Here is an 11,502-nt window from a genome sequence, read left to right on the forward strand (position 1 = left end):
AGACAAATGCTTTGTGCTGCCAAACAGCTCAGCAAGACCTTGCCCAGATGAACGGAGGGAGCTTTTCCAGCAGTGGGGAATGGACCTGGGGAACTCCTCGCTGAAGGATGTTTTTTATACTAACAGTTTTCCTGGGTTTGAGGGAAATTTGGCAAATGCATGGAGGAAAAAGCCATTGAAGGGGCTAAATAAAGAGGAAACTCTGTTCGGCTCAAAAGGTCTCTGAGCTGAAAATAAAGACCTGGGCAGTGTGAGGTGTGAGTGTCTTCAAGGTTCGTTCTCTGCCTGGTCCCCAGCCGCTAAAAGCTTGTCTAGAATTTCTTCATCTTAAAAAAAGAGGAGTCATAAACTGTCAGGTTTTATATTCCTTTGCCGTGTAGATCCTAGCTGGGGGTGTTCTCTCACTATGTTCAGTCTAATCCTTTTTAAAATCCTTTAAGTCCTATACTTCAGTGGTATCCTTTGGCAATGAGTTTTGCAAGTAAAGTGCTCCCTGTGCATTAATCAGAAAGGTTTATTGCTTTATAGTAGCTTGCTGATGCTGAGCTGCTATATATAGTTTGTCAGCAATTAGCAGGACGCTTGCAAGGTTATTTAAGTAATTTTTTTCCCCTTATGCCACAACTCACTGAATTTTCTGTATGTATGAAAACACTTAAAAGACAACCTGTTACTGCAAGAAGAAAGAAAAACAGAGAAGGAACCCTGCTTGGAGCGGACAGCTCATTTGACAGGGCTATCTTTTATAAATGGGATTTTAATTAGGAACCTGTGATTAAAATAGTTCCTTTGGTTGCTCAGGCCCTCGGCACACCCCTGTGGGCTGGAGGAATGTGTGGCGAGCCCAGCCTTATAACCAGTCCCTCGGGCTGGCAGAGAGATGGATCTGGCTGGGATCAGAGACTGAACTTGTACTCACGGGTCCCAGGGGGGTTTTCCTGCAGCCATCGCGGTGACAGATGCCCGGCTGCCCCAGCACCGGGTCCTGGCTGTGCTGTGCACCTGGGCTGGCCCCAGGAAAAACCAGGCTCAGACCTGGCTCTGCTGCCTCTGGGTGCCCCTGTCACCCCGATAAGAGCCCCCTCCCCACCCCCACCCTCACACCTGCCCATTGAAGGAGAGTGCTGCCCTGTGTGAGCTTGGGGGGATGGGGTTTCAGGACCAGCCTGGGGCAGACGATGGGTTTGGAGGACTGGGTCCAGGCATGGGATGAGCCTGGGCACACAGTCCCCCTCCGGCACGGGGCTTTAGCACCCAAAAACTGGACCTCCCCTGCGCTTCAGCCACTTCCTCTGAGACTTCATGAGTGCTGCCAACTGCAGCGGAGCTCGTAATGACAGGGTGGCCGTGACAGCTCAATCCAAGATGCCCAGAAAAAGCTGAAAGGAGCAGGGCACCCTCCCATGCTCTTTGGAAAGGGCCGGACTGCACCCAGACGGAGGTGTTTTAATGACTGTTTTGGATTGCTGGGAGCCAGCCTCCTCCCACTCAGCCCAAGGTAATTCACCTCCTCCACTGGTGTTGGAGGAGTTGTTGACTGGTGGAGAGCGGCTGGTAAAACAGGTTCTCTGCAGGGAGTTGTCTCCGAAACCCTGGGAGACCTGGATGGATCGAGCCGGGAGCGCGGGTCTCTGCTCGAACCCTGGCACAGCAGGCAGCGGGGAGTGATTTGCTTTTACGTGGCACTGCTAGGCAGGGCGGCTTTTGCACGGCGCCGCTAGTAGACAAATTACAGCCTTGCCTCTGTCAAGGTAGATAAGAAACCATGTGATGCAGCGTGGTGGTAAACGGGTTGCAGGCAGGGTAAAGGTGCACAGGGAAATAACCTTGCAGGGAGATCCTCCCTCCTCGGGGAGCACAGTCTCTGGGCAGTGCAGATCCCCGCGGGTCCAACAGCACCTTGGCCTTGATGCCTGCACAGCTTTCGGGGGCTCTCTGAGACTCACAGAAAGCAGGAATGTCTTTCAGCAGAAGGAACTGGTCTGATCTCTCCAGGTAGGTGCTGTGGTTTCGTGCTTAATCCTTTCCATGGGCAGGAGGGAGTGGTGAGGGTGGGCAGCTGGCATGGCGAGCCTCGGCCGAGGGGTGCTGTGGAAGAGGGGGCAGCTGCCGTGAGGGTGCTGCTTGCACCGGTGGTGCCAGCCCCGTCGAGAGCTCGGCGCTGCTGGAGCTTCTTGTGGGTGGGAAGTTCAGAGGCATTTTTGTTTCTGCTGCCTGGGCACGCTGGGCGCTCCGTAGGAAAATGGCTCTGGAAATGCACCCGTGCCTCACACTGGATATATTTTTGGTCTGGTTTGCCTTTCTTTGGGGTACAGTCTGGCTGGGCTGTGCCTCCGGACCCGCTCTGGAGCCGGCTGTGGGGTTTTCGCCCGCCCTGTACCCATACAGCCCCTGGGTGCGTGTCCCGGCTCTGCCATGGGAGGTTGCAGCCTCTCCCCACCCAGCACTGAGCAAGTCCTGATTCATCAGCACTTGCTGAACGATGCCCGCAGCCCCGTGGCGTTGGCCGCTCTGCTTGGTTGTTCCTAAAGAGTGATTTTGGCTCCCATGGGAGCTGGGCTGATGAGGCAGATGGGCATCGCGGGGTGAGTCAGGGGCTCGCATGAAGCCTGGGTGACGTGGGGATCGCTTCTGACCTCCGCAGATGCCAGGACAAGCATCGCCGACCTTGGCTGCGCAGGCGGGGTGACGGTGACTCAAACGCAGCCATGCTTTCCCACAAAATGGAGCAGAACCCCTGGTTTAAGCGTGTGATGTGATGGCTCTTAAACTTAATTACAAACCCTTGTACTTTGGGTAAGACACCCACTATGGCCAGCCCAGGAAAGGAGATCGAGACCCCGTTGCTCAGAGGCTGCCAGTTCACACCCTGCCTCCACCACGGGTGGGACAGATCCAGAGGACATCCCAGCCCCGTCCCACCCACCTCCTCTGAGCCACAGACCTGCCCGAACGCAAGCCCAGCGGGGTCCTGCACCCAGGTTATTTCACAACCCAGGAAGGCAATTTCTCCTCTCTCATTAGATGAGACACATTCACTGAAACAGCATAAATGTCAGATATCTCACCACTAATGATTAACAGGGCAGGAGAGGACAAGGCAGGGGGACACTCGCCAATCTTTTTTTTTTATTCATCTCTTTGAGATTATAAAAGGTAAGATGGTGAAAAATAAATCCCTCTTTGAAAAGAAGAGGGAAAGATTGGCAAAGCAAATCCATAGCCTAATGGGTGGATTACTTAATTACAAATAACGAGAAGCTGCATGTTGATAATGCCAGGTTACGTGCTGCCTCTGAAGGAGCCAAGCAAATGCAAGGCAGGAGAATCCCATGCTCTTTTTGAAGGACTCTGTGCAGGCAACACCGAAGAACTAACCAGCTCTCACGTGGATTTAAACTGGCATTAGTGCTCCACGCTGTCACTGCTTGAGGGACGAGAGCACTCAGAGAGGCACCTGCTTGCGTACGACCCCATGCACGTGCTGACCTTGCCGCGTGGGAATGCTGAGATCACACCGTGCCGTGCAAACCAAGCCGGGCTGCCTTTGCGGGGCGGCTAAGCTGTGCACAAATATTTGCAGGGTCATGCCCGTGGAGGGGAGCAGTAGGGAGCAGGGTGAGAGCTGGCTGGGGATGCTCACGGAGCAGGTCCCAGCCTTCTCTATCCCTGTCTGTCCTGGTGCCAGGCACAGCATCAGGGACCACCTGGAGCCCCCCAGCAGCGGGTCTGATTGCTGTTGGGGTGTGAAGGCTGTTTGGGGGTGCAAGGGACAATGAGGATGGAGGCAGCGGGAGGCAAGGGCAGCACACCCCCTGGCATTGCCCGGTGCCCAAACGGGCGCTGAGCTCTCAGCCAGGACCCGTCCTCCCTTTGCTCTCCGTTCTGCTCGGCTGCCCCTTCCGTGCTCCCCTGCCTCCCTTGACCAGGAAGAACAGAAGCTGCAAATAGTTGCGGGGGGTAATGTGGTTTAATTTATGACCCAGTTTTCATTACACAGTAACTTGTAATCCATGCTGCGAGTCACCATGTCCGCAACGACGTTAGTGATACCACAGGCCCGGACCTGCTCTGACTTTCATGTTCTTAAAAGTCAAATTCAAAGTAAACCCTGGGTCTGGGTGAAACTGGAGTGCCAGCTGCAGAGCTGGGATGCTGCGATGGGATGGATCCTGTGCAGGGAGGGCTCTGCCCCGTTGGGCTGTTGGGGGTGCTGGGAGCCCCGCAAGTGTTTGCAGCTGATCGAGGATGACTGCTGTAGGTAAACGAACATGGTTGGGAAAAGCTCTGACCAGTCAATAAAAACATTTTCCAACACAGCTCATGCAGCAGCAGAGAGGGTAGACAGGTTTTGCACAGAGAAAGGGAGGGAAAGCTGGTGTTTTCCAAGAAGCTTTTTATTCAGGGTGGCATTTTCTAAAAGAAAAATTATACACTTGCCTTGTGCAAAATAAAATCTTTGAAGATGACTCTTCGCAGTTGATTACAAGATTTTGGTAAAATCTGTGATTATAAATAATTCCCAGTCCCAGCCACACGCAGGGAGGAAGAGGAGCTCCTGCCATCCCTGTTTCCAGGCGGAGCTTGTCAACAGTTGCCTTCAGCCTCTGATACTTCTGCCACTAATGGTTACCCTTCCAGTTTATGTGGTTGAGATCTATGTGGTGGCTCTAGGGTCCTGGTCTTGCTGAGTTACAGGTTAAATATCCTTGCCCTGGAAGGATTACTTAATGTAGGGATTTCTTTTAAATGAGTGCTCCCTCCAACAGAAGAAATTAGGAGTTGTAACTCGGGTGCTCACATTGGGAAATGCCTGCACCAGCTGGGTGGAGCAAGAGCACTTTGTGTCACCTGGCTCACGTTGGCACCCCTCTCCTCCAGCCCCATGCAGCAGCTGGGGAAGACGAGCTCCATCACCCCATTCGCCCTTCCCTGAGGGTGCTTCAGCCTCCTTCTTGGCCGGGCTCAGGGCTACGAGCTTCTCATGCAGGACACAGCCTCGCCACATCCTTGTGTTTCATCCCAAACAGCCTGGCCAGGCAGAGGACCCTTGAGGATGAAGAAGAGCAGCAAAGAGAGCGCCGGCGAAGGCACCGGAGCCTGCTGTCCTCCACGTCGACAGATGAAGAACCTTCTAGCCCTAGGAAAGACACTAGTCCAGCTTCCAGCAGGTGTGTGGGGGTCCTGCTACTTTCAGTCTCACTCATGATGCCGATGGCTCGAGCTTGCTGCCTTGTTTCTCTCAACCCCGAGCTGAAGCCGCTGCAGTTGGTGGGGGTCTCTTCTGGGTGAGAGGGGCTGAGCTGTGGGCAGAGCAGGGGTCCCAGGGGCCTTTGGGCAGCAGAGTGGGCTTCACAGGAGGAGCGCAAGAAGAGGGGTATCTCTCTGGTGGGCTCAGTCACGCGCTTCAACGTGTGTCCCATGGCACATGGTGTGCCATGTGAGGGTTGGTGCCAAGGGGGGCTTGGGTGGATGCTGGCCCTGCCCTAGTGGGACCGCTGAGCAGGTAAGATCAGGCACCCAGCCATGCAGAGCCTCAGGGAGCCCAGCTGGGGTGGTGGGGCCAGGGTGGCCACAAGTGCTGGTCTGCAGGGATGACTCCAGGATGTTGGTGAGATTTTTACACACACCTTAGGCTTTCACCTGGGTTAACTGCACCTGCAGCATAAAAGCCAGCCCACTGACCTGGGTTTTGCCTGGTTGGGGTGCTGAGGTTTGCCTCCTCAACAAACCAGCTGGGTGCTGAGGTTTGCCCCCTATTTTGTCTCTGTCTGTAGACCTCCATCCCTGGTGAAGCCAGTGTCTCCAGAGGACAGGGAAGAGCGAAAGCTCTCGGAGGTGCTGAAGACACAAGAAGGGAGACGGACAAGGTCCACGATGGCTGTTTCTGAAAAGCTGAGGCAGGAGAAGGAGCAGCAGGAGCCAGGGGTGGGAGCAAGCCGCGTGGAGGCAGGGATGCAGCTGCGTGCAGGGCAGCAGAGCATCCAGGCTAGAGAGCAGGATCAGGATGTGGCCAAGGGCAGAGGGGACCCACCGAGAGAACAGCACCCAGAGCCGGCCTCGGAGAGGAAGGTGGTGCTCAGGGGACGGCTCCAAGACAAAGAGAGACAAGGTGTGGAGACTCCTCCGGGAGAGCCAAGGAAAGAGGTGGGGGAGCCACAGCAGCAGCCAGAGCTGGGGGGCTGCCGGCTCCGTGAAGTGAAGATCCTGACCAGACAGGGAAGCCGCAGCATGGAGGAGAAGGCAGCCTTGGTGGTGACCTCATCTCTGGACCAGCAGGTGAGCAGGGATGGACAAGGCACCAGCCCTTGGGGTGTGAGGTCCTAGGTACTGAGAGGACAACAGAGAAATGGGGAACTCAAAAGTACCAGGAGGGAAATGAGACCTGTGGGCTTTGGGGGATGGTTTTACTGAGAGCTGCAAACCATGAGGTGGTGGACAGGGTCCCACCACCTCCTTTCCATCCCTTGGATGTACTATTCTGATCACCTTCTCTGGCAAGCCCCTACTGATTGCCATCACAATTTCACTGAAGAGGTGTCTGGGTCTTTGCATATCCAAGGGAGACAGCCAAGGTCTGGACTCCTGCCTCCAAACTGGTTCCCACCCTGGCTGCTCTGCTCCCTGCACTTCAGTCTTCTCTGCAGGGATGCATCAGATATCTGCTTTTTCCTCAGCAGCCATCCAGAAATCCTTCAAAGGAGGTAATACAGCCATCTCCCACCCGAGATGAACCTGCAGAAAAGTCAGATACTTCTCCAGCTCTTGTCACCTACAGCAGCTCCATCAGACGAACCAGCCCAAGAACTGTCTCCTTTCGAGTAAGAGCTAAAGCAAAGGGGGAAGGAAGACCCCCTTTTAGGTGGTGGAGGGTGGGGGAAGGAAGGGTTGCTTTGGTCTCCGGTTTATGTTGGCAGAGCCTGTTCCTGAAAGTGCATTCAAAATCTACCCTTGATCTTGGGGGGCATTGCAGCTCTGCTTCTGTCTTTCCTCCACTTTCCTTCTCCTTGTCTGACCGAAGGCCGGTGATGATGAACATGCCCATGTTCATGCGCTTTGTGCTGGCATGGAAACTTGCGGAGAGTGTTGAGAAAACAGGGAGCTCATTGTCCTCAGATTTTCCAGAGTCACCGGAATGACCATCCGCCCTCTGGCATTTCCAGTCTTCTTTGAGAACACAGGACAATAAAATCCATCCTTCTTCTTGTCCCTTGTTACATCCCTGAGAATGCCTTGAATTCTAGCCTTCCAAAAAAGATATCTGGAATTAAGTGCTGTGAATCCGGGCTAACTGGCTAGGCTTCATTGGCTTTCATGGTGCTTTATTTGGAATAAAATTGTTAACACTGCAAAGTGTCTTTAGTCTTCAGAGCTTTGAGATATGAAATAAGCTCTGGTGTGGGTGAAAACAGAGCTTGCTTGAAAATGGGAGATGGGTCTGAGACCATTTCTGCTGTGTTTACCTTTGATAACCAAAGATGTCTCCAGTATCTTCTCTCCTTGTGTCTTCCAGGTGATTTCAAGAAATCAGAAAGAAGAAAGCCAAAGCCCTCTCACAAGGAGGTCAGCACCTCTCTTCATGTTACTTTGGTCTTGCTGGGCAGGAACTGTCCTCCTTTGTCTTCCAAGGGAGGAGAAGGTGATGGGACCTGGTACCAGCTAGTGAGTGCCCTGGTACAGGTCTGCTGAACATTGGTCCCCGGGGTGCCTGGCTAACTGGGCAGCGAGGCTTAGCAGAGGACAGGACAATGTCCAACGTACAGCTTGCATCTGCACAGATCGCCCCAGCCAGCCCTTGCTTGGCTGATGTAGTTTCTCATCGGTGCTTGTGTCTGCACAGGAGTGGTTAAGTGTTGAGCAGTGCAGCATCATTACAGCGTCCCACCCTTGGAGATATCAAAACCCACTTACAGGTCCATGAGCAACCTGGTCTGGCTTTGGTGGCCAGACCAAGTGATCCTCCACATCTTCATCACAAGGTTTGTACAGGTTGCTTAAAAGCTCTTGAGGAGCCAAGGGCTCAGGTCTGAATGCTGGGAGTTGATGGGATGCCCTCTCCCACCTCTGAGTGCAGGGCTTTACGGGCACCTGGGCTCGCGCCTCTGCGTACTCTAGGCAAACTCATGCTGATATTGGTGAAGATGCGCTTCAGTGACGCATCTCACACAGAAGAGGCAGCAGTGAGGACAGGGTAAACTGGGGAGCTCAGAGCTGTTTGTCAATATACAGTGTGGCCTTAGTAAGAGGGTGAGACCCAGAGCTCTCGGTCACCAGCAGGGAATGAGCTGCCCTGGTTCACTTGGCAGCCAGATGGAGCAGGAGTGCCTGGGTGGGACGGGCTGTTCTCCTACTGAGCAGAGTCCCCCAGGACATGGACTGAGTCCTGGGAGACCCTGAGTTGGCTGCCTTCAACTTTTTCTCCTCTTCCTCACCAGCGCGAGTCTGAGGATCCCAGGTAGCAGCACCACCATTGGGGAGAAGCTGGAAAAGTACACCTCAGCCGTCCAGGTACCAGGCTGGCATGGGAGGGGGGGGTGGGGTGCTGGACCTGAATGGGGAGAGAACTGAGCTGCACCGAACAACCAGTGCTAATGGGGTTGATGTAGGTGATCCCAGGAAGAAAGAGGGATCCACCTCAGGGTTTGAGGAGCAGGGAGGGGATATCCATTGGACAGGGCCATGGGGATGCTGATCAGTCCAGCTTGGGGCAGCAGCGGAGCAAGCCCGTGAGCTGGTGATGGGCAGGGAGGGAGCAGACCCTGCTGGGCTTGGGGCGTGAGCCAAAAGCAGGACTTTGCTTTTTACTGCTTGGGGTGCAACACTACCTCTGCTGATGCCCCTCTCTCCTCCCAGCGCTCAGAGGTGGTGAAATCATCCCTGAATATTCAGAAGAGCCGCTTGCTGTCCTCGGAGGGGGTGGCCAGCAAACGCAACTTCTTCGAGGCAAGCGTTCCCAGCAAGGCTGAGCCACTTGCTGTCAGGAAGGTAAGGGCAGGAGCTGGCCCGAGCGAGGACCTTCCAGTGGGGTCTTGTACTGGGGCAGGCGCCAACCTTTTGGACAGATCTTCCTGGCTCTGGATACCAGCACACAGTGCAGCAGGCTGCTGCCTGGATGCAGTTTGGTGGGGGTTTGGTGCTTGTTGAGCAGTACCAGCCAGGGCTGGGCTCGGGCACCAGCTGCCACCGAAACTGTGCTCTGGCAGTGTGTGGGTTTGTGCCGATGTGCTGTTATTTGAGGAGCTGGGATGGAGCCAAGGTGTAGGCTGGTCTCTGCCTGTTAGTTTTTCCTCAGTCTCCCTGTGCCCTGTGGACGGTCCTGGGTTATGTTTGTGCAGTGGGACAACTGGTGCTGTAACCCTGGTGTCCCCCTCTGTGCCACAGGACAACCTGAAGATCACAGGTTCGGTGACATCCCGCATTAATCTGTGGATCAGCCGAGCTCAGGAGCCTGCCAAGGAGGAAAAGAGCAAGGTACCAGCTTGTGTTGACACCTCAGGCTAGAGCCCTGAGACCAGGCAGCCTGGTGGGACATGTCCCTGCACCTGGGGTGGTGGGGCTTAAGGGGCTGATGAACCCTCGGCTGAACCCATTAAAGCGTTGGAGAGGAATTTAACAAGGGCTGGAGGTTTGGGTGCTGCAGGACCACCACAGTGAGATGTCAGGGCTCTACTTGTCACTGCGTCCTGATCACAAGCCCAAAATGCCCAAGGCAGCTGCTCCCAGCCCTTGGTGGGGTGAGGAGGGAGCAAGCACCGTGTCCCAGGGGACATGCAGGGGGACCTGACCCTAACACCAGTGAGAGAGATCACCCCAGCACCATCCCATCTCTGCCAGTGTCTGGAGGACTAGCTCTGACCTGGAGGCCGCTGGGAGATGAGACATATGCTCGCTCCTTCAGCCCTGTTCTGTGGAGCTGGGAGACCCGTGTGTACCGAGAGGTCCTGCTGCATGTGGGGTCTGCAGTGAGCTGCAGCCCTCCGTGCATCTCAGCCCCCCAAAGCAGGGTGTCTTGTTGCCGTGGGGCAAAGTGCCCAGCTAAGGCGACTCAGAGGTCATCACTTTGCCGCTGCGGCTGCTCCAGGGATACGGATGTGAGGGAGACAGACAGGACACCCGTTGGTCTCGGGGTAGTTAACTGTACCTGGAAAGGAGAGGTTCAGCAAGCCCTGGGAGGTGACACTGTTTGCAGCAATAAGGTGCTTTGCCATTGCTCCCAGCAGCCGCCTGGGTACGGGACCAGGAGGGGCAGCTCCAGCCCAGCCCTGCAGCCTGGGCAGGCAAGCCCGGGCACCCGTGGCGCTGAGCAGCAGGGATTAACGCTGCCCAAACGTGTCTGTACCAGGAGGCTGTGCTGGCTCCCTGTCTGCCAGGAAAAGGTTTGCTCCTGGGGTAAAGCTTGCAGCTCCTTTATCAGTTTTCCCTATAGTAACGCCTGCTGCCCTCCACCTCTGTGGGCTGGAGCTGCGCTTGGTTCGGAGGGTGTACCAAGTGCAGGAACTCAAAGCCGGCTGGTTTTACCTGGATCATGTATGCTTCAAGGTTGGGTTAAAGTCAGACCAAGGCAACACTGCACATGATCCATGAGGAAAACTTTATGCCACTTATGACTCTTCTCTTTGCAGGACATCAGGAAAGTCAACAGCCTGTCAAACCGTGATGTCTGGGTAAAGCAGCCTGGAGACGCCCCTGGAGACACCAAGGTAGACATGGAGCTGCTCTGAAAGTGGGTGCATGCTCTGAGCTAGGGGTGGAGGTGGGACCTGCTGCTGGTGCATCACCCACAGGGCAGGTGTGAGAGAACCCAGCTCTGGTGGGGACAGGGGTCATGTGGGACACCCAAGACCCTGTGACTTGGGGCATTGACAGGAGGGGGCAACTGCAGGCAGTGGTGGGGGTGAGAAGGAGTCTGGTCTGGTCAAAGAAGGGAAGTGGCATGCGGTGGGATTTAGGGGATGCCTGCCTGCCCCATCCCCCATTCGGGACAAGTACAGTCCTGGTTACAGTAGCTGTCTTTGGGGCATTTGCAGCCTCAGGCCCGGCCTCACGGTTTCTCACTTTCTTTTCCAGTTGTAATAATATCACCAGGTGACCTGGGAAAAAGTGTTTTGTTCTGAAGGTCAAAGCCCAGCCCTACCCAACCATCCAGCAGCCCACTGCCACGAGAGTTCCCCAGCCACGTGTGGGTGCACCTCAGGTTGCCAGGGTCCTCCGCTTGTGGGATGCGAAGGAAGAAGGCTGGAAGATTATCCCTGCGCCCCCAGCCCTCGCTCGCTGCCTGTCCAGGAGTGTCCAGACCTGGAGGCTCATTGCGGATGCTGAAGGCAGACTCTTGCCTTGTTTTCCCACAAAGTTTTTATGTTTTGCTTTTAATCTCTGCCTGTGTCCCATAACTGTGCTTGTAAAGAAGATCATCCCATGTGTCTCCCTTGCAGCTGGATGATGTCAGTGGGGCAAGAAGCTGCCTGGCCAAGGGAGTTTCAGCTGCATATCTGCGGACCATCA

At 55.1% G+C, this 11,502-nt stretch overlaps 1 protein-coding gene across 1 annotated transcript; it reads left to right on the forward strand.

The window, feature by feature from the left end:
* The first annotated feature begins 1,777 nt into the window (after window positions 1–1,777).
* LAD1 (ladinin 1) lies at window positions 1,778–11,499 on the forward strand. The gene is made up of 9 exons (XM_080367104.1): window positions 1,778–1,995; window positions 5,031–5,171; window positions 5,778–6,279; window positions 6,678–6,821; window positions 7,514–7,563; window positions 8,436–8,508; window positions 8,854–8,985; window positions 9,382–9,471; window positions 10,623–11,499. Exons 1-9 carry the CDS (start codon window positions 1,958–1,960, stop codon window positions 10,719–10,721), a joined length of 1,269 nt encoding a protein of 422 aa, XP_080223230.1. The 5' UTR covers window positions 1,778–1,957; the 3' UTR covers window positions 10,722–11,499.
* The last annotated feature ends 3 nt before the right edge of the window (window positions 11,500–11,502 follow it).

Source organism: Falco punctatus (assembly GCF_963210335.1).
Source record: "Falco punctatus genome assembly, chromosome: 17".
Lineage (NCBI taxonomy): Eukaryota > Metazoa > Chordata > Aves > Falconiformes > Falconidae > Falco > Falco punctatus.